We start from the raw sequence: 23,395 nt of genomic DNA on the forward strand, positions 1-23,395 counted from the left end.
CCTCAGGTGACACCAAGTCTTCTGTCTCCTTTCCCTCAGTATGGTCCTGTGTCCCTACTTAAAAAGATAACATATAGGTCTAAGATTCTTTTTTAATCCTGAAACTAAGTGTGTCAAATAAAATTACATCTGGCTATTTTCTACCCGAGAGGAAAAGAGGCTGGGTTCTGAAACGCTTTTATGGAACGTGTAGGCGTCCCCAGAGTTAGGAACACATGACTACCGACTAGCTGCACAAAAGCTCAGGAAAACTGTGCACTTCTCTGTATACATGTTATATAAACAACCCAATTTAAAAATGGGCAAAAGATCTGGACAGAAGTCATAAAAGAAGACATGAACGGCCAATAAGCACATGAAAAAAGTGTTGGACATCATGAGTCATCAAAGAAATGCAAATTAAAACCACAGAGATATGCCACATACCCATCAAAACAGCCAAAATTAAAAAGAATGACAATACCAAATGTTGGTGAGTAATCTGCAGGGTAACCAGGACCCCCATATGCTGTCGAAGGGAATACACACTGGTACAAGCACTTTGGGAAAAGGTCTGGCAGTTTCTTTGGAAAACTAAGTATAGACCTACCCTATGACCCAGTAATTCTATTCCTAGGTATTTACCCAAGAAAAAGGAAACCACATGTCTACACAAATACTTGGGCACAAATCTTCTCATAAGCTTTATTCACAACAGCCAAATACTGGAGGGAGTCCAGGTGTCTGCCAACTGAAGAATGAAGAAACCAATGGTGGTAAATGCCACAACACGGATGAAGCTCAAAACCATTTCGCTGAGTGAAAGAAGCCAGATACAAAGGAGTACACACTATCTGATTCCATTGAACATGAAATGCTAGAAGAGACCAAGCTGACTGATGATGAGAAACAATTAGAACAGTGACAGCCTCGGGGGAGGTGGGGTGTAGACTGACTGGGAAGGAGCATGAGGAAACTTTCTGGGGTCACAGTGTATTCTCCATTTTCACAGAGGTCTGGGTAATCCAGGTGCATCCCTCTGTCACACTCAGCAAATGAAGATCTGTGTATTACAATATATGTAAATTTTAAATCAAAAGAATAAAAATGAAACAAATCTTAGACTAATGATATCCATGCTGAAGTATTTAGGGGTAGTATATTGATGTTGGCAATTTACTTTGAACTGCATCAAAAACTAATATGGGTTGATAGATGAATGGACAGATATATTAGGCAAATATAATAAAACTAGAGGCCCGGTGCATGAAATTCGTGCACAGGTAGGGTCCCTAGGCCTGCCTGGCAATCAGGGCTGATCAGGTTCCCCACCTCCCCGCCTCCTTCCCTCATAGCCCATTCCACTACTCTCGCTCCCTCAGTGCCCCACCGCCACTGGTCACCCGCCATGTTCCACACCGCTCCCTGGTGGTCAGTGCACATCATAGCAAGCGACCGAACTCCTGGTCTCCCACTCGAACTCCCAAGGGGACAATTTGCATATTAGTCTTTTATTATATAGGATGGTAGAATGTAGGGGGCAGGTATATGAGTGTTCATTGTAAAATCCTTCCAACTTACGCTGTATTTTTTTACATTTTCATAATAAAGTGCCAAGGGGAGAAAAGGCAGGAGACCTGCTGCCATCTTCTGTAACTCCCCACTCCCGGGAGCTCTGCCCCCACCCCGTGGCTGAGCCAGCACCTCGTTGGCTTCCCACGGCCAACAGGTACCCACCCGAGAAGCTCTCTGCGTGCCTGTGCTCCCTCGCTGCCCAGGTGCAGTGAGTCCACTTTGGGGGAAGCGTGTCTCACACATACGTACGAGCTCTCTCAAACCCTTCTCTTCATCCTCTCTCCCAGCTTCGCCTAGATTATCTCCAGATTACCTCTCTCCGTCCCATTTATGAGTTAAAAACAACTTTAACAACAGGGTGAGGAGATAAAATAATGCTACAATTGCTCTAAATAAGCCTATCATTCCCCAAGGAACAAATTTAAAGTAAAAAACTAGTTTTGTTCTCCTTCGTTACTATTTTATTTTCACTAAAAATGAATATTTTAGAAATTCATATATCTAAAACAGGTTTACTGAGTTTTCTGAATTTAAAACTGCGTTTTGTAAAACTAATGTTAATAGCTGCATTTCATAACAAATTAGATGAAAATGATGAAGGAGAAAAAATAATATTACTGGTCCATATTTTTAAGCATCTTCTTTCAGATATGTGAGTATGTATAGATTTACATATATATACACACAACCCATATTAAAATAGTTATACAGCTTCAGACTTTTCTGCCTATTTTTTAAGTATTTTCCCACACCATTAGTCTTAAAATATGTAATTTTTATTGGCTTCAAACTGGTCCATTTGGGGATATGCCATAGTTTAACCATTTCCCTACTGTGGACATTTAGGTTGTAGCCAATTTATCATTTATCACAGAATCTTAATAACTGGACCTCTTGGCCTTATATCCCATGATTCTCTACGTTCACTTTTGATTACCTGTGAGCTGTTTGGGAACAGAGATTGTGTATTATTGTTCTTTATGTTCCCAACAGTGTCTCACAAAGCACTAAGTACCTAAAGGGTTTAATAAGTATTCAAATATATTTTATTAACAGATTAGAGGAGAAAAGCTTAAACTCATTACTGAAGCAAATACCATCACCTAGTTTTATGATTATCTAGTGATGTATGCTGAAAACATTTTGAAAAAGTCATTACCATTTAATGTCATTTTTTAAATAGGGGGGATAAATAAAAGGCTTTTGCAACTTTTTAAAATGGCATATAGATTAGATCAAATGGTTTCCAGACAGAATGTCATAATTATTTCACGGTATTTTTAGATTCATTCATGCAACAAATACTTACTGAACACCTATTATGCCAGGCACTGTTCCCCAAGCACCATGGATAAATAAGGTTAATCCGACCTGGATCCTGATCTCAAGGTTTAAGTTTTCATTTTGGAATGTAAGATAAGATACGCCTAAAGAACTTAGCAATGGATAAAAACCCAACAGAATCTACAAGAGGATGGATGAGTGAGGCCAGCCAGCCAGAGAGAGCGCTGAGAGAGTTCAGGAGAGAGATGTTACTTCCCACCAGAGAAAATCAGGGGAAGATAGGATGGGTACCTTGCTATATCTCCTCGGTAGAGAGACTTGTACTCCCAGTTTGCAGGATCTGGTTTCTTATCTGTTCTGAAGGTTTCTCCTGTCAGAGCCTGGATGTCCTCAAGCCAAACACAGCGGGGCCCAGCAGCAGCAGCATTTTCTTGGCTGTGGGACAAGGGAAGGTGAAGAAGAGAAAGGGAGAGGCACTTAACCTTCCAGTTAACATTTCACATTTGCAGCAACATGGAAGTTACACGTTTCAAACTCCACACAGCATCAAGGGAACGGGGTACCCAAAATGCGTACATGCCATACAGACGAGAAGAGGACGCCTGCTGCAAACACAGGTTTAAAATAGAAAGCAAAACCTGTCCACACCACGTGGCACTTCACCAGAAAACCACTTGCTCAGAAATTAACCTGAGGGATATGGGGTGCTCTTTTCCAAGTATCCCATTTAAACTACTGTAACCTGAATGTCAAATATATTCATAAACAAGCGATTTTCTTTAAAAAAAAGAAAAAAAGGTGGGCTGCTCTTACTTCCCCTTATTTGAAAGTGCTCAGGTTATTTATTCCAACCCCCAACTCAACAATGACAACAACAAAGGCCACAGTTGTGAATAGTTCCGCCTCAGATGTCACTTGGGTTAAGTCTAAGTCACGCTTTCCTGGCCTGGGCTCTGCACGGCTCTGACTGCATGGACGGACCTCCTACACGAAGGGCAGAGAGTGCCTGCTGTAAGCCAAGACCCTGATTTATCCCTCTGAACCAATCTGTGAGCTGGCAGACTTTCAGCTCAGATACGAATGGAACCACTTCCCTAGGAGTCAAGTGAGAGGGAAGGGAGGGTTTTCTGGCATCTAACACCTTTCCTCCTATAAAGAAAATCAGTTCATAATGCTGCTGACAGATGCTGCCAAAGGTCACAACAGCCATTAACTGTCGTCCCATCTGCTTTTTAGCTCTCCCGGATAGAAATGAAGATTCTGGAGGCTTCTAAATCATTCTTGGCTGGGAATACAAGAGAATGGTATTTCAGGGACACAAAGTAGCAATTCAATAAATATCTGTTAAATGACGTGTCTCCTGTTAACAGGGTAATGGTAACACTGTGGAGGGGTTTCTGTCAATGAAAACCTTAAGGGTCAGGTAAAGGGAGGGAAAGAGACGGATGCATTCCAGAAAGAAAGAGAAAGCCAACTGGGGGTAAAACAAACAATAAAAGGAAGGGCCAGCGGCAGACCATCCCTGGGGAGTAAACAAGCCCTTATCCCTCCCCCGTTGAGTATTCAGGTCAGGAAGCAGGATGTGGTCTGGGCTGCACGGAGGGAGGAATCTGCCTCCACCTGAAGGTGAAGAAGAAGTCATCCTAGAAAACGAAGGTCAATTCGAAGCTATAGCCTCTGGGGAAATTGGCCCTTGATCTGGAGACCCACATGGTGTATTACCCGTCATGAATCCACTTTATTGACTTCACAGAAAGACTCAGAACTCACTAATCAATATGGGAACAAACAATTCTTCCAGGTCACCGTCCCACAAAGAGACTACAGACATTAATACTAAGAAAGTAAAACAGAAGGACAAAAACATTTTATTTTTATCTTTTTGGGGATATTCTGCAAAACATCAACAAATTTAAAAATGCTGTCCGGGTCATAAAACTATCAGGAGGTTGCAAAGATCGCTGCTGCCGTGGTTAAGCACAGGCTGAAAACAACCATTTTTCAAGTTCGAATGGTGGCCCTGACTGGTTTGGCTCAGTGGATAGAGCGTCGGCCTGCGGACTGAAGGGTCCCGGGTTCAATTCTGGTCAAGGGCATGTACCTTGGTTGCGGGCACATCCCCAGTAGAGGGTGTGCAAGAGGCAGCTGATCGATGTCTCTCTCATCGATGTTTCTAACTCTCTATCCCTCTCCCTTCCTCTTTGTAAAAAAAAAAAAAATCAATAAAACATATTAAAAAAAAGTGGTTCCTGTGTGTGTTCAGGAAATCCTTTGGAGCTTTTTTGCCTCAGCTAAAAAAAGGGACAAGTAGCTAACAGTGAATTTTCAGAAGCTACAATGATTAACATACTTTTCTTTGAAGACATGCCAAAAAAGCAAGAATATCAATAATACACTCACTCATTCACATAACAAAAATGTATTCGGTGTCTGTATTACTATGGATCAAGCCCTGGGCCAAGGATGGGAGGTACAATGGTCAGCAGGGGGGCATGGCTCCTGCCCACATAAATTCAGACCTTTTTGCTTGACCCCTTTATTTATCCTCCTAGAGCAAGTTTGGGTTACAGGCAGAGCACCTGAAACACGAGGAGGGCTAAATACACCTGGGTCCTCTGAGCCAGGGGCCGGCATGTCCTCCAACACTCATCAGACAACAGAAGGGTCCTGGAAGACTGCGGCGTCCGCCTCTCCAATGGAAACTCTACAGGCCCCGTTCCAAACCTGCTCCACGCAGAGTTCTCACTGGCATCAGTGGGACGTCTAAGCACACAACAAAAGCAAATAACCCCTCAAGAATCGCAAAAATCTTATAGCACTAAACTTTTAGTATGCCGTGGACAGGTGCTTAACTTTTCTCTCTTCTCAACCGTGTGAACAAAGAAAAAAAAAGTTAAATAGGGATTAATTCAAGTATTTTCACCACATAGTCACTGCCCCACTCTGGGCAAAGGGCCTCCCGATGCAGGGGGATGTTAGACTAAGCAGAGAGGAACAGCGACAGTGAGGACCTACGCTGTGACCGCTCTGCAGAAGGACTTGAACAATGCCCGCGAGGTAGACAGCAGCCCAGAAGGCGCAGCAATGAAGCCCTAAGGAGAGGAAATACTGTGGTCCTGAGCTAGCTTACACCTCCAACTCGGTGGTTCTAAAAAATGTGAAATAAGAACAAAAGCGACTATTATTTTAAGGGCTATAATTAACCCTAACCAAAAAGTGTGAGAGGAGGGTGCACAGAGGGGTGAAAGTGACTAAAAGGAAGATACATCACAATGAGAAGATGTTTCTCTTATTCTTGATAAATGTGGAGGCCAACGGCCCGGCCCCTTCACGTGAACTAGTCCAGACGCCCACCGTGTGCACATTTGCCGTCTTTCAAAACTCCCAAGGATTTTTTTTTTTTGTCTAAATCAGATTTTTACATAATCATTACTGTGCCTAACTTTTCTCAAATAAAATCATGGCCCTAATTTGTTACAAAATTTTCTTTATGTTGACAAGGTGGTAGAACTCTATTTTTTCCCCAGCTTTGTTGAGATATTTATTGACTTTGTTTGACTGAGTCGAGTTAAATAATCATTTAGCTGCTTAAGTTATGGCAGCAATCGGGGGAGAAAAATTAAAGATTTAGAAGATTGCAGGTGTTGAGAGCAGGACACCTACCGCAGTGTCTCCGGTCCTCTGTTACCGCCTCTGAGGCCTCTGGGGGATTTGTCCTTTTCAGAGTCAGTGTCTGGCTCAGACCCACTGCTACCTGACTGCCCGCGTTTCCTCTTGGTTTTCTTGTGGTGCTGATGCTTCCTTTTCTTCCTTTTCTCTTTCTTCTTTTTCCTGCTTGCTTGTCGGAGGTTTCTGTTCGAGTCACTTTCATCTGACAGCTCTGATTTCAGAGGACTCCTGTTTGGGAAAATCCACATTAGACTTTTTAGAAGAGGATGAGGGAAAATAATATGTAAATAAGAAATCAAACAAATACATAAAAGGACATTCTAAAAGTGCTCACACAGACTTACTATTTGCCCATATATTATAAAATATCTTCCTGGATCACAACTCACCTTAAAATAAAAGTTGGATCTACAATAAAACCAGGTAAAGAAATTCTAATAGCCTCTGAAGCTATACTTTGATATCTATACATTTTTAAATGGAAGTAATCTACCAGTTATTTTATCAAATATAGTATTTTTAAAAGCAACATTAGAAAAGGTTTATTTTCTTCATCATTACTGAAATATCTACAAACAACTCCTTCTCATGTGTCAACTACTCTCAACTATCAAAGGCTTCTTCCGCTTTGAGAGAACTTGGCTTCTGGGGATTCATCATATTAATGGACCATCTAGTCTATATTGGCGGCTGAGTGAGCTCATTTCTCAATTCAATGATCTACAACAATATTCTTTCAAAGCTGGGTAGAAATGTGTACCATTTTGCTTTCCCCAAAGTTTTCATGAGATTTTTCCTATGCTATTGTGGAGTCTAGAACGAGCTACCCCCAAGAAGTGCCTCGGTGATATGCAGATTGCTTTGAGCTAAAGGCAATTTTAGCTTCAGGCTCAAGAGAAACTTCTCCTCCCTCCCCCCTTCCTTAACTACCTAGAAGAACTTGAATTAGAGACCCTTGCCCATAAGAGATTGTCATAGCTTCTTCTGAGCTACCTATAGGGCAGGAAACTTCTATTTTACTGAAGGTCTGCTCTTATTCTGCAATGACCTTCTGAAGGCACCTCCCCTCACCCCTCATTCAGGAGGTCTTATACACTCAATCTCCCTTTCTATCTCTGAACCTCCCATGCAGGCGGGGTCTCTTCTTCTCTCCCGTATGTGGGGTTCCCATGCATACGATATTAAATTCTATTTTCTCTTGTCAATCTACCTCCTGTTGAAATATCATTTTGCCAGCCAAAAAGAACCATAGGAGAGAAAGGAAAAATTTCCCCCTTCCCCACATTATATTACGCAAGCTCCTTCTATTTTTACAAAAATGTTGAAAACGCAACTAAAGAAATAGCTGAAATCTATGTTTATCAAATATTCTAAAGGTTACTAATGAGGTTGGTAAATAAGAATCCCAGTGATACCATTTCCCTCATGGGCTAATTACTGGCAGTAACTGTGTCACGCAGTTGCCACTGCAATGCAAAGGGGGGAAAGGAATAAGAGTGAGGTAAGGGAAAATAGTCAAAGGTCACCTCATTACTTTAGGTGAGAGTTTTACTTAGCTCTTCTATCACAGGGCTTTCTAAGGAGGCTCATTCAGGCTAAGCCACAGTGTCACCGACAAAGCCTCAAACTCCATCTACCAAAGTACTACCTCGTCAGCGGTGACCCTTCAGAAACAAGAGCTGCGGCCTCTTCAGTTTGTTGGCTCAGAGTTGTGACGGTTTCAACACAAAAGCTTGGGTTGCTCAGCCAATCTAATTCTGCACATGCAAAAGAGAGAAAAGACCAATGAAACGAGCTCAGTATGATTTCTAAAGCAGGAAATCCATCTGACCAGCTGGCATCCTCCTTCACAGCCAATGTCAGCCAGACATTCAGAATAGTCCACAGAGGCTGAAGGTAACCCATGAAATTTTTATTTCATGGGGCATGGGGCTTTGACACACTCTAAAACATTTCAGACTGAAATCCTCTGTGATACGAGGCTGTGGATTAAGCAAAAGCCATGTAACAAGTGTGGCCTAAAAGGCAACCAGGCTTTATGCATTCCCTCCACCCTCCTGAGCACGAAGGCTTCGTAAGCATTCGTTTTCAATGACCTCAAATTTGATCTAGGCAATTCCAAAAAGTTACAAAATCAAGTCATGCATAAAAGCCTGCCATGCTTACCATTATCACAAAAGAGTAAGGTATTTTCTTTAAAACAATATCTAATGTTCTATCTCAGTTAACATAAACCTGTCCTTATAACAAAAACTCCTCTGAAAATAAAAACACAAGGGTGGCTCAGTTGGCTGGAGTATCATCCATCCCATACACCAAAAAGTTGTGGGTTTGATCCCCAGTCAGGGTACATATGAGAGGCAACTGATCAGGTGAAGATTTAAAAACACACACACACACGAGGTGTCAATTTTTCTCACTAAAGTTAAAATTATGTAAACTACTAACAATGACTGCCCTGGCCAGCGTGGCTCAGTTGGTTGGAGTGTCATCCCATGCACCAAAAAGTGGCGAGTTCAATTCCCAGTAGGGCCATTGTAGGAGGCAGCCAACCGATTGATGTTTCTCTCTCTCCTTCCCTCCCTTCCTTTCTGTAAAATCAACAAATAAAAATAAATAAATAGTAACAATGATTATCTTATCTAATAAAAGAGTAATATGCAAATTGACCATCACTCCAACACAAGATGGCTGCCCCCGTGTGGTCAAAGATGGCTGCCCCCATGTGGACACAAGATGACCACCACAAGATGGCCAGCAGGGGAGGGTGGTTGTGGGCAATCAGGCCAGCAGGGGAGGGCAGTTGGGAGGGACCAGGCCTGCAGGAGAAGGCAGTTGGCGGTGACTAGGCCTGCAGGGGAGGGCAGTTAGGGGCAACCAGGCCTGCAGGGGAGGGCAGTTGGGGGGGACCAGGCCTGCAGGGAGGACAGTTGCGGGTGACTAGACCTGCAGGGGAGGATAGTTGGGGGTGACCATGCCTGCAGGGGAAGGCAGTTAGGGGTGATCGAGCCAGCAGGGGAGCAGTTAGGTGTCAATCAGGCTGGCAGGGGAGTGGTTAGGTGTCGATCAGGCTGCCAGGCAGAAGCAGTTAGGGACAATCAGGCAGGCAGGCAGGCGAGCAGTTGGGAGCCAGCAGTCCTGGATTGTGAGAGGGATGTCCGACTTCCCGTTTAGGCCCGATCCCACCATGATGGGGCCTAAACGGGCAGTTGGACATCCCTCTCAGGGTCCCAGATTGGAGAGGGTGCAGGCTGGGCTGAGGGACACCCCACCACCGTGCATGAATTTCATGCACCAGGCCTCTAGTTTATTAATAATAGATTAAATGTCTGAAACAATTTTTCTGCTTATCCATTAATTTCTAACTCTTCTACAATGAACTATTTATAAATTACTTATTTTCTAACTTTTAGGTGTCTCAGCTATGAAGGAAAGTAAAAAAATCACAGGTCGGGAGAAGGAAGGGGGAAGGAGGGGTTTCTATTTGTCCTACTTTGTTTTAGGATGATGGGTGGTCAGGGAATATTCATAGGCTGAGAAGATGGGTGCAGTTAAAATAGAAAAGGGTAATTAGATTTTTTAACAGCTGTACTGGAATATTATTTATATACCATAAGGTTTAATCATATAAAGTGTACAATTCAGTGGGATTTAGAATATGGTGTAAAATTATTTAGGACATCTTCATCATCCCAAAAGAAACCCCATACCTGTTAACAGTCACTCTCCACCGCCCACCTCCTACTCTCCCACCCCAACTCCAGTCTTAGGTAACCACTTATCATTTTTCTCTACATACTTGCCTATTTGGGACTTTTAATATAAACAAGATCATACAACACATGGTCTTTTGTAACTGGCTTCTCTAACTTGACATGTTTTCAAGATTCATCCATGCTATAGCATGTACCACTACTTTATTCCTTTTTATTGCCAAATAACATTTTATGGATTATACCACATTTTACCTATTCATCAGTTAATGGACACTTGGGTTGTTTCCACTTTGGGGCTATGATGAATAACGCTGCCATAAATATTCATGTGCAGGTTTTTATGTGAATGTATGTTTTCATTTCTCCTGGTTTGATGTCTAGGAGCAGAATTGCTAGGTAACTCATGCTTGGCATTATGAGGAACTGCCAAGCTGTTTTCCAAACTGGCTGCACCATTTTATATTCCCACTAACAATGTATGAGGATTCCAATTTCTCCACATCCTTGCCAACTTGCTACTGTCTACCTTTTATATTACAGTTGTCTGAGTGGTGTGATGTGTTTTCTCATTATAGCTTTGATTTCCATTTCCCTGATGATTACTGATATTGAGCAACTTTTCATGTGTTCATTGCCATTCATACTGGACTAGAAATAGCTATTCAAACCCTTTGCCCATTTCTTAATTATTTTTATTATTGAGTTATAAGAGTTCTTTATATATTTTGTATTCTAGTCCCTGGTGACAGGTACTTCGTTTTCTTCACTGCTATACCCCAGCACTGGACCCAGTGCCTGGCATACAGTAGGAGTTTAATAGATGTTTGAAAAACAGGAAAGGGAGGAAGGAAAATTCCTAAGGAGGAGAGGTACGTTAAAAAGCACAGGTAAAGGGGAAAGAAGAGAGGATTCTAAGTAAGTGCCTACAGTAGGCCAAGCACCAGGGTAAGCACTTTACATCCTTAGCTGTTAATCCTCTATGGGGTTATGATCACTATTATATAGCAACGGAAACTAAGGCTCAAAGGGAGTAAGAACTTTGTAAAGTCATACCCAGTAAGTGCTAAACAACCCTTCACACAATCTTTTTTCTACTGTCTCCTTTTTCCTTCTGAGGTTGGTTCCCTTCCCTTGGGCCTAATTCCTGGCAAGAGGCACGTGAAAACAGTTCCTGCTGCTCGCTGAGATGACAAGTATTTCCACAACAACTGGATTCTATAGTGAACAGAGGAAAAGAAAAGCGGGAAAGATGGAGCAAACAACATGCAAGGAGAGGTGCTCTCGAACAATTCCAGTGTGTTTTTACATGAAGATTCTGGATGGTGACAACAGCTGGAGGAAAGGTAAATAAATACAATGTCAAAAACACAGTGTGTGCCTCTCCAAAGTCCTTCACAAGGTACAAGAGGAGTTTTTAAGGGTGCAATTAAGGCATATCGGGTCATGGGGGTCGGGGGAGAGTGGGGAGAGAGAGAGTATAAAGAACTAAATACTCTTGGGTTTTGAACTCAAATAATCACTGGCCCTCTGTGTGACCTTCCTTTCAAATGATCTTTTGTCTGTAAACCAAGCATGTCAAACTTGCGGCCCACAACGAATATTTTTGCAGCCCAGCCAATATAACGGTATGTAAGAAACGTTTTAATAAAAATTTCGTAACTTAATTTTTACAACATCCTATTATACATAATTATTAATAACGAACTACAATGTTTGCTAATGACTGATTACTGGAATTGTGTTGCATTCATTTCCCTTCCGCGCCTTCTGCACAGGCGCACCATTTCTCTCCACTAATACTAGCAGCGGCCAAAACAGGTTTGGCTCAGTGGATAGAGCGTCAGTCTGCGGACTGAAAGGTCCCGGGTTCGATTCCGGTCAAGGGCATGTACGTTGGTTGCGGGCACATCACCGGTAGGGGGTGTGCAGGAGGCAGCTGGTCGATGTTTCTCTCTCATCAATGTTTCTGGCTCTCTGTCCCTCTCCCTTCCTCTCTGTAAAAAATCAATAAAATATGTTTTAAAAAAAAAAAGATCTAAAAAGAGACCCCTTGAATTAATACTAGCAGCGAATATTTTAGCAACCGATTGCCACATCATTGGTCTTAGACTGACTTGTTTGGTGTACGCAACAGGAAGTATTTTGTTTTTGGAGAACAAGAAAAATAGGTTTATTTGCATTACGTTTATTAATTTGTGCAGTTATTCAGTGTATGGTAAGTTAATGTTCAAGAAAAAATATTAATTTTTATTAAAATGTTCTATTATTTTACTTTAACGATTACTCATTTATTTCAGCCCTTTGTATTCAGCATGTCTCTATCGAAATAAACCTACATTCCCTGAAAATTGAAGCTTTTGTTTTTTGCGGCCCACATAAACTTAAACCTTGTTTATCTGTCCCGTGTCAGCCTTTGAGTTTGACATGCTTGTTCTAAACCAAAGGTCAACAACTCAAATCCCTACAGGGACCCAGTCCGTAACAATTACTGTGACACTACAGGGAATGACAATAGAAAGAAGAAAAAGACAAAACAAAAATATTTTTCCAGCCAAACAAATACACCAAATGGTTTCCAGCTTTTCCCGCTTCTTCCTCCAACTCCTTTCTTCCCAAACTAAAAGCAACATGAGTGCAGAAGCCATGACCACTCACTCCTGTAGTCCCAACTCCAAGCACAAAGTAAATGGACTCATAAATATTTGTCCCATAATTGAATGAATGAAGATCTGAACCATATCTTTGCATCTTTGTATCCCAGCACCTAATTTACTGAACAAATGGAAGAGATTTTCAAAAGTGTGCCATTAGGTAGGTATAAAGTACAACTATTATAATTCTTCTAGACCTCACTGTAAATAGAGATTTAATAAAGAATAGGGTATAGAATACTTACTACGTGCCAGGCACCGTTCTGGGCTTTGGGGGGTACAGTGGTGAACAAGATAGGCCAGGCCTCTGCTCCTATAGTGCTTATACTTAATCATAACCTTATACTCATCATAAATTCTGAATCACAATTGGATAAAGTATCCAATTCTATACCCATTCCCCATCCTATCTAATAATAGACAAATATGCAAATTGACCATACCTCCAACATACCCACAAGCCATGCCCACAAGCCACGCCCACCATCCAATCAGAGCGAGTATGCAAATTAACCCAAACCAAGATGGCTACAGCCACAGAGAGCAAGGTTTCCTAGGTAACAGAGGAAGCCAAGCTTTCCGCCTGCCCTTGCCAGGCCTAAGCCTCCACTCAAGCTACAAAGTTTCAATTATGGAAGGTAAACAAATTCAAACAAATGGCGGCAGAATGGAGCTTGAGAGAGCAGGCCAGGGTTGCCGCTGGCAACAGGGGAAGCAAAGCTTTCCGCACACCCTGGCCGGGCTCACCCGCTTAAGGCAACAAAGTTTCAATTATAACCCCAACACAAATGGCTGCCGGCCTCGGAGGGAGCCCCAGGCTTGGCTCCTCTCCAGGCTACAAAGTTTCAATTGTAGAAGGAAAATAAATTCCAGATACCAGGGCCTCCACTTGGGTTGCCAGGGAGCGTGGCCGGCCTGCAAACCACCACAGGCCCCTTGCTCAGGCCACCCCACACCCCAAGGGAACCCCCACCTGATCCGGGATGCCCTTCAGGGCAAACCAGCTGGCCCCCACCCCTGTACCAGGCCTCTATCCTATCTAATAAAAGAGTAATATGCAGATTGATCATCACTGCAACACACAATATAGCTGCCCTCATGTGGTCAAAGAACCTGCCCCCATGTGGACACAAGATGGCAACCACAAGATGGCCAGCAGGAGAGGGCAGTTGGGAGGCACCCGGCCTGCAAGGGAGGGCAGTTGGAGGTGATCAACCCTGAAGGAGACGGCAGTTAGAAGTGACCAGGCTGGCAGAGGAGGGAAGTTGGGGGCAAACAGGCTGGCAGCGGAGTGGTTAGGGGGTGATCAGGCTGGCAGGCAGAAGCGGTTAGGGGCAATCAGGAAGGCAGGCAAGCAAGCAGTTGGGAGCCAGCAGTCCTGGATTGTGAGAGGGATGTCCGACTGCCCGTTTAGGCCCGATCCCGGCCCGATCCCACTGATCGGGCCTAGACTGCCCATTTAGGCCCGATCCCAGTGTAGACTGCCCGTTTAGGCCCGATCCCAGTGTAGACTGCCCGTCTAAACGGGCAGTCGGACATCCCTTGAGGGGTCCCATATTGGAGAGGGTACAGGCTGGGCTGAGGGACAACCCCCCTCCATGCACGAATTTCGTGCACTGGGCTTCTAGTTCTATTATAACCAAATAGCACTGATGACTAGTTGTTTAAGTGAACTCAGGTGAAAGCCACACCTCCAGGGATGGTAATTCAAAAGACATTTCTAGGGCTCATTGCATCAATAAATTAGCATATGTATTAAGGATGGGGTTGTTACTTTAAAAAGAATGAGCCAAGCTCTTCATTTTGATCAAAACGCTTACTTTGTGACAAAGAATCTGACAGCACAAACATTCCTACAAAAAGCATCAGAAAATGTGGCTCAAAACTACACTTCAACATGTTGAGCCCTGGCTGGTTTGGCTAGAGCGTCAGCCTCTGCACTTATGGGTCTCAGGTTCGATTCCCATCAGGGGCGCATGCCCAGGTTGTGGGCTGGATCCCAGGTGGGGGGTGTGCAGGAGGCAGCCAATCAGTGATTCTCTTTCATCACTGATGTTTCTCTCTCTCTCTTCCACTCCCTTCCTCTCTGAAATCAATAAAAAATATATATATATTTTTAAAAATGGTGATTAAAGAGAACTTAAGCAAAGTCAGCTCTTGCACGAAGTACTAGTAAACCTACAATTTGAAAACACCCAGACCCCAAAGATAATGTATAAACAACCAAAACCAGAGCATTCTAATATCATAGTGTGGTTTCTAACACAAGTTCTCGAGTCAGAAGAACCTGTGTTCAAGTACTGGCTTTATTAGTTGAACAACACTGAATAAAATAATCTGAGTTTCTTTCTTTGATTCAGCACTTTTTTTTACTGAGAGCCAGGCACTGTTCTAGGTATGCAAAACCAGTAAGACAAACCCAACATGACCCTTGGGGAGCTGACACACTGGCAGTCATTGCATGCAATGGAACAAATGCCAAAACAGAGAAAATACTCAGCATATAATCAGAGCACATACTTAGGTCTCCTCATCCAAACTAGATATGGATCAGAGAAGGCTGCCTGGAAGAGCATCTCAGTTAAGACCTAAAGGATGAGAAGGACTTAGGCAAATATGCTCCCAAGAAACATCTAGGCAGAGGAAGCGGCTTATGCTATACTTCAGGGTGTCCCAATAGTGTTGAGGAAAGTTCTTTATAAAATAAATGAGCTAATCAATATGGGAGGAATGCTAAAATTAGAAAATAACCATTTTGTAACCCCAACAAAATAATAGATCTAAGCAATAATCATAAATGACTGCAAACATTATTAGGTGAAGGCTGACAGTGGAACGTTTATAAGGGGAGTGTTGCTCTTGTCATTTATCTTAGCCAGTATTTCTTGGACATTTCGGTATCCTGCATGGATAACGGTTGTAATGTCTGTAAAGTGCTGTTTGTAAAATACTGTATTTTAAAAATATAGTGGATGGACCCGGTTGTCCGGGAACCCACTGATGGATCTTCCCATCACTAAGGGAGAGAAAACTGGACAGCAGATCTTCTTGATCTGATTCAATACCAAGTGCAGAGCACCTCCAATGAGCTATTTTCAACTAAAAAAAAAATTATGCCTGAATCTAATTAACGCTCTAGATCTAATTACCAGTTTACAGGAAACACTGGGAGAAGCATATTAAATGACATCAGGAGGATCTGGTGGGAAATATGTATGGGACAAACAGTCCAGTTTCCACAACAAATAAACCACAGTGGAAAACGGAGGGGAGGAAGAAACCTTTATATTTAAAAGGCACCTTTTATATTTAAAAGAGACATACCCACAAAATGCAACGTTGCATCTTTTTTGGATCCCGACTTAAACAAACCAACTATAAAAGGCCACTTCTGAGACAAGTTGGGAAGTCTGAACATTGACTGACAATGAGACGATATTAAAGAATTATAATTAATTTCACTGAGTAATAACGTTGTTTAAATTTTTAAAAATACAGTACTTTACAAACAATACTTTTACAAACATTATCCATGCAGGATACCCAGATGTCCAATAAGTACTGGTTAAGATAAAAGACAAGAGCAACACTCCCCTTATGAACCTTCCACGTCACACTTCCAAAATAAAAGGATAAGCCCTTGGCCTGTTATTCAAGTCACTGCCTTCCCTCATCACCAGTCCCAACCCTATTTCCCAAGGCGCCTACGTTTCCAGACAAACTGGACTCTTTGCAGTTCTCTGCACAGGTCTCATGCTCCCCTTCTGCATGCCTCTGAAGGCCCTGGAATGCCCTTCCACTAACTCTATTTGTCTAAACCCCAACCTCTTGAAGACCCGCCTCTAAAGTTACCTCCTACATAAAGCCGTATATGAAGCTCCCATGAGAAGTCATTATTCCTATAGTTCATCTATCCCAGTGGTCGGCAAACTGCGGCTTGCAAGCCACATGCGGTTCGTGAGCTCCGGTTTGCCGCTTTGTTGACTAACGAGTTTGCCAACCACTGATCTATCCTATATAATAAAATCCTAATATGCAAATCGACCAAACTGAGGAAAGACGGGTCACTATGACACGCACTGACCACCAGGGGGCAGACGCTCAATGCAGGAGCTGCCCCTTGGTGGTCAGTGCCATCCACAGGGGGAGCACCGCTCAGCCAGAAGCCAGGCTCAAGGCTGGAGAGCACAGCAGCGGTGGCAGGAGCCTCTCCCATGTCCACTGCAGGCAGGCGGTAAGGAGCCAGGGGGCCCCGACTGTGAGAGGGTGCAGGCCAGGATGAGGGACCCCCGAGTGCACAAATTTCGTGCATCAGGCCTCTAGTGACATCTATAACATCCTGCCTTGTACTGCTATTTCTTTGTTAAGCACCTACTCTTGTTCTCTACATTCAGCAAATATTTAGTGAACATCTGCTCTATTTTTGACCTATGCTAGGGACTAAGTGTGCGACAGTGAATAGACACTGTCCTGACCACATGGAGATTATAGTCAGTAAAGGATGACCAAAATTACACCAATTATATAAGAAATTACAATTATTGTAAGCATTACCAAAATACAGATGTAAGAGCCATCTGAGAGGATATGTATGTAAAGCAGGTGTCAGATACAATTAGACTCCGCCACATGAAGTGCATGACTTAGAATTACTTTGTTACATTTCACTATACTTCCTATTACTGAGCTTCCCTTTCATGTGCTTCACAGGTGTTGAATTTTTTTTTACAAACGGAAGACCCTCCACCAACAAGATCACAACTCGCTTAACTGCGGGGTAGTCTGGAAGCAAACGCAACATCTCGGAGGTACGCCTGTCAGCGCCTCAATTTTTAAGAATGCAGACCTCCTGGGGACGATTAAGGCTTACCTAAAACACGTTATGCCATCACCTGGCACACAGGAGGCTCTCAAAAAAATAAATGTTAGTTCTATCCCCAGCAGCTGTGCCTGTCGAGAGAGAAACTGCTTGACTGGGCTTTGGGTCCCGATCCCCTAGCTCTCGGCCTAAAGATGTGAACCAACAAGCCTTTCAGAAATAAGTAAAACAGGAGGGAGGGCATTAGAACACCCCGCATTTGCGCCAAGAGTTTCCTTGACACGTGGGGCACCATTATCCCCACTTTATAGGCGAAGTAACTGAGGCTCAGAGAAAGCACGACTTCATCCAAGTCCCAGCTCCAGGGTCCCTCCTAGGTCTTTCTCCTTCCGTCACTCTAGGACTCGCGCCCCGAAGAGGCCGGGACAAGGCCAGGGGCCCTTCCCAGGAGGCTTTGCAGCGCCGCGGGGAACTCTGGGACACAGGTGGATCAACAAATCCAAAGCAAGGGGGCGGAGAAACTACGTCTTAAGCCCGCCGAGTGTCTTCTTCATCCCTTTCGTGCGCTTACCTTTCCTGGCGCTCCCGCTATCGGGAGCCTCACTAACGCCCGCAAAGGCCGGGAACAGCGCCATGGTCACAGGCCGCACCGCCGTTCCCGGCTACATAAATGGCGCCCGGCGAGCGGACGCCGGTAGTGAGGCCATCGTGGTCGCGGTGCACTCTGGGAAGTGTGGTTTTCCTGACGCTCCCTCCGGCGGGGCGGGGCGGGGCGGGGCTGGCAGGGCAGGGCCACGCCCAGTAATTTTGATACCAGCAAGTTTCCGTGAGAACCGTTAAAAAGGTGGAGATTGAGAGATGAAATTGTCCAGAGGGGGAAATGCTAGGAAGTTGGGATTACAATCCACCCCTGAACTCACGCCATCACTTACTAACGGGGTTAAGTTAATCAAACTCTCTAGCTCTAGTTTCCTTGTCAGCAAAAAGTTTAGAAAATTGAATGCGCATATAAGGTACTTAATTAGCATTGTGCCTGGTTCCTGGAAAGCACTTAAAAAGTAGCTATTGTGTGAGTTGTGACTGCAAGTCCCAGGGAAAGCCGTGGGGGGGTATCCAAATTTCAATAACTCTATCATGTTAAATATCTTAGAAATAGCAAAAAGAATGCAAGGTCCTATCAAGTTCAAGTCTTTGCTAGTTAGAAAATATAGTTACCCACCTATGAAGGATTCTTGACTAAAAAAACAAACAAAAACTAATCAAGCCTGCTAGAAATATAGGGGATTTTAAAAAAACAACAAACAACAATTTAAAGACATCATACCACCTAGACTCAATCAACCAAATCCAGAATATGGGAAATTATAGAAAACCCAGTTTCTTCAACAAATCAATGGCACAAGGGGATGGAAGATTGCAATAGATGAAGAGACGTTGGAGACCAAATGCAATAGAGTGTAGGGCCTCATTATGATTCTGATTGGACAAATTGTAAAAAGACCTTTTTTAGGCAAGTGGAGAAATAAGAGGTGAATAAGAGGAGTAGTAGATGACATCAAGTAATTCTTAATTCTAGATAAACTACTGGCATCAAGGTTACTTTTAAAAGTTTTAATATATTAGAGATACATACTCTATTATTTGCAGATGAAAATATATTTTTTGGATCCCTGAGAGTTCTGAGATCTTTAGAGTTAGGTAGGAAATGAATTAGGAACCAAAAGATGCAAATCTAATCAAGGGATGGGTAGACTCTTGCTGCCACCAAATGAGCACTGTGTGATCCCAAAAGGAGCACCCATCAAGCCTCAAAGGCCTCTCCATAGCATTTACCAAAAGGGACTTAGTATGGCAGTAGTGGTGGTAAACCCCTGCATGCCTGCAACTATAAAACTCAGGTCCTACCAAAATCTCTGCTGTTACCTCAGTTAATTGGGGCAGCATCTCCCTCCCTTAGCAGATCAGCTCTGGTTACTGGGATGGTAACAGTCTTCCCGAGGGCTTCATATCTTTCCACTCCAGGAAAATAATGAACAGGCAAGGTTTAGGAGAATCAAAACCATAGTTTCTATAGTAAGAAGAAATCTGGATACATTAGATACTTTCTGTACTACAAATGTGTACAAGAATTTGGCTTTGAGATACTCCCTTATGAGAACAATTTAAATTGGATAGTAGAGTAACTGATATAGACTCCTGATTTTAAGTTGAAAGATTATGAAGCCTAAGCAGAGTTTCAGAACATCTAAAAGAATGTAAAGTTTACCAAATTTAGGCCTCGCTTGTGTGGCTCAGTTGCTTGGGCATCATCCCATGCACCAAAAGGTTGTGGGTTCAATTCCCAGTCAGAGCACATGCCCAGGCTGTGCATTCGATCCCCAGTAAGGGGTGTGCAGCAGGCAACCAATTGATGTTCTGCTCTCACAACAATGTTTCTCTTTCTCCCTCTCTCTAAAAAATCAATAAAATTACTTTTTAAAAAATAATAAAGTTTACCTAATTTGTAAGTATAATTGGGACTTTATAAAAACTAATACTTGAAAAAGATTGATGTATCATCAGGTGGTAACTGAAGTACCTGAGAAGGAAAGAAAATGTATTCAATATATAGCTTTATATGAAATGTATAAATTCCAGCAGAGGTCAGCAAACATTTTCTTAAAGGGTCAGGTAGTAAATATGTTAAGCTTTGTGGGCCAGAGGCTCTCTATCACAACTATTCAGTTGTGCCATTTATTGGGAAAGCAGCCATCCTATATAATAAAAGCCTAATATGTTAAGTGTCTGATCATCCGGTCGGCCATTCAACCAATCAAAGCGTAATATGCTAATTATATGCTAAGGCCGCTCAACCACTTGTTATAATGTGCACTGACCACCAGGGGGCAGATAGTCGACCAGTGGACCAGTCGCTATGACGTGCACTGACCACAAGGGAGCAGACACTCTGACAAGCAGACACTTGCTGCCGGGATCTGGCCAATCGGGACTGAGCGAGATGGGCCGGACACGCCCTCGAGCCCTCCCGTGGTCCCTCCCCAGCTGATCAACCACCCAAGTCCCTCCCTGGCCCTGATCATGCACCAATGGGGTCCCTCAGACTGGCCTGCGCCCTCTCGCAATCCGGGCTGAGGGACCCCTCGCAAGTGTATGAATTTCGTGCTCTGGGCCTCTAGTAGATAATAAACAAATAAATGAGTGGACAGGGCTGTGTTCTAATAAAAAGTTATTTATAAAAACAAGTAGCAAGCCCTAGGCCATAGTTTGCCAACCCCAAAGGGCCTTCCATTAAACTGGGCAGCCTTTATAAGTTGAAATAAACAGTATTCAAGACCCCTTGAAATTATTGCTAAAATTTATAGACTTAAAATTTTAAGCTGAACTTGAACATTTAAGGACATTGTTCTTCAATCAAAACATTTATTATTATATATCCAACTAGTTTTGCTATTAAAATTTTATTTTTTATTGTTAAAATTTTATAGGCATTATAGTGGTGTTGTGGTTATATGTTTCTTAAAGACTCCATACTTTTTAGAAGTACATACTGAAATACTTGCAGGAGAAATGGTATGATGCCTAGGATTTGCTTCAAATACTGGAGGGAGTTCAAGGGTAGAGGTATGGTTGAAACAAGGTTGACCCTAAGTTGGTAATTGTTGAAGCTAGGTAATGTGTGTATGGGGGTTCATACACTATTTGGAACTTTTTCGTTAGGTATGTTTAAATGTTCCATAATACAGAAATTTTAAAGTTTTAAAGTTTTTTTAAGCATAACAATAAATAGGAACAAACTACTGATGTAACAACATGAAAGAATCTCAAAATCTGTATAATCTGGACCAAAAAAAAAAAAAAGCCAGACACAAAAGACTGCTTACTGTATGAATCTATTTCTATAAAATTCTAGAAAATGCAAATAAAAATGTAGTGACAGGAAGCAGATCAGTGGTTTCCTGGCTCCAGGAGCAGAGGCGGGGAGCCGCTCTTTGAGGTGATGGAAATGTTTGTTATCTTGATTGTGGTGGTTGTGGTTTCATGGCTGTGTAACCACCTGGTTTTTTAAAAGCTTAAAAACACATTAAGGTTTTGAATTTATTGTTTTAATAAACTGAACACCAATCTTTTAAACCAGGGGTCTGGAAAGGCTGACATAGTAAATATTTTAGACTTAGCAGGACATAAGGTCTCTGTGGCAACCACACTGATATTTGAATTTCATACGGTTTTCACCTTTCAAAATATCACTCTCTTGCTTCATTTTTTTTTTTTATATTTATAAATGTAAAAATGATTTTTAAATCATGGGCCATACAAATTGGAGTGGGCAGATTTGACCCAGGCCATAGTTTGCTGGACTCCTGCAAATTTTTTGCCATTAGACAAAACTAAAAGTAAACTTTTGAATAGTGTTTTCTGTATAGGAAAAACCACCCCAGAAGGCACAAAACAGCTCACTTTATTATTATTATTACTAGAGGCCCGGTGCATGAAATTCGTGCTTGGGTAGGATCCCTAGGCCTGGCCAGCGATCAGGGCCAATCTGTGGGGCGATTGGGGGACCCCACTGGCACCCGCCTTGGCCGGCTTGGCGCTGCCAGCTTGCAGGCCCCACCCCATGCGGCCGCTGGTTGCCTCCCTCTGTGGGGTGACCAGTGGGGCGATCAGGGGGCCCCCACTGGCACCCACCTTGGCTGGCCTGGGGCCTGAGGGCTGGGGGCAGCTCCTGCTTTGGGCATCTGTCCTCTGGTGGTTAGTGTGCATCGTAGCGACTGGTCATTCCACCGGTCGTTCTGCTGTTTGGTCAATTTGCATATTAGGCTTTTATTATATAGGATGATGATGATGATAATGATGATGATGATGATGATGATGATGATGATGATGATGATGATTTCACCACACAGACACCTTGGGTATTTTCAGTGGCTGTGGCATGGATTTCTTAGAATAAACCCAAAAATGGTTTCAAATTATGACTTGGCTTTGTACATGGCTTGACTAAAGGAAGAGAATGCACTACTCAACCACTTTTAAGTATTTCTATTCTTTGTGGCAGAGATTACTCATCTAAATTGGTAAGTTGCTATTCTAGCATCTACCTCACTTTCTAGTGTATTCTCATTTAGCTTGCATCTCTCTCACAGATCTTTATTGAGGAAAGAGAGATAGAGAAAGAGAAAGAAAGAGAGAGGTTTGTTGTTCACTTCTTTACGCATTCATGAGTTGTTTCTTATATGTGCTCTGACTGGGGATTGAACCCACAACCTTGGCATATCAGAATGATGCTCTAACCAACTGAGCTACCGGGCCAGGACCCTGTCTCAAAGATCTTGATTACCTCTAGACACTCACAAGAGTGATTCTTTTCCCTAAAGCTGGAGGAAGAAAACCTCTGTGAAGGAAAAGCAGGAAAGGAGAAATCATGCAGGAGAGATGTGTGACAAGGACCTTTATTTTAGTAGCAAAGGAGTTGGATGAGAGATGGTGAGGTACAGTCTTGATCTCAGTAAAGTAGACAGCCAGACTGACCATGGAGAATGCAAAAGAGGTAGGCATGATTAGGGGCTGAAAACTATAGGAAAAGGCCTTTAAATAATGTCATGGAGAATACAATATGAACAAAAGGATTGCCAAGAGGCAGTTAGACCCAAGATAGTTAGGTGCTCAGTACTTGTTTGTTGGCAAAATAGCACCTACAT

The 23,395-nt window shown here is 42.9% G+C and overlaps 1 protein-coding gene across 3 annotated transcripts in view; it reads right to left on the reverse strand.

The window, feature by feature from the left end:
• NRDE2 (NRDE-2, necessary for RNA interference, domain containing) overlaps positions 1 to 18,403 on the reverse strand; it is a 37,881-nt gene extending 19,478 nt beyond the window's left edge. For all 3 annotated transcript variants that reach the window (XR_013813436.1, XR_013813437.1, XM_079769185.1), the window contains exons 1-4: positions 18,265 to 18,403; positions 8,156 to 8,264; positions 6,502 to 6,735; positions 3,130 to 3,273 (exon numbers count right to left, since the gene is read on the reverse strand). Coding sequence is in view for 1 of the 3 variants with exons in the window: in XM_079769185.1 (XP_079625311.1) it covers positions 3,130 to 3,273; positions 6,502 to 6,735; positions 8,156 to 8,264; positions 18,265 to 18,328 (551 nt within the window). In the remaining 2 variants the exon portion in view is untranslated. The remainder of the gene's footprint in view (positions 1 to 3,129; positions 3,274 to 6,501; positions 6,736 to 8,155; positions 8,265 to 18,264) is intronic.
• Positions 18,404 to 23,395: the final 4,992 nt, after the last annotated feature.

The sequence above is a fragment of the Cnephaeus nilssonii genome, assembly GCF_951640355.1.
Source record: "Cnephaeus nilssonii genome assembly, chromosome: 4".
In the NCBI taxonomy this organism is placed as follows: domain Eukaryota; kingdom Metazoa; phylum Chordata; class Mammalia; order Chiroptera; family Vespertilionidae; genus Cnephaeus; species Cnephaeus nilssonii.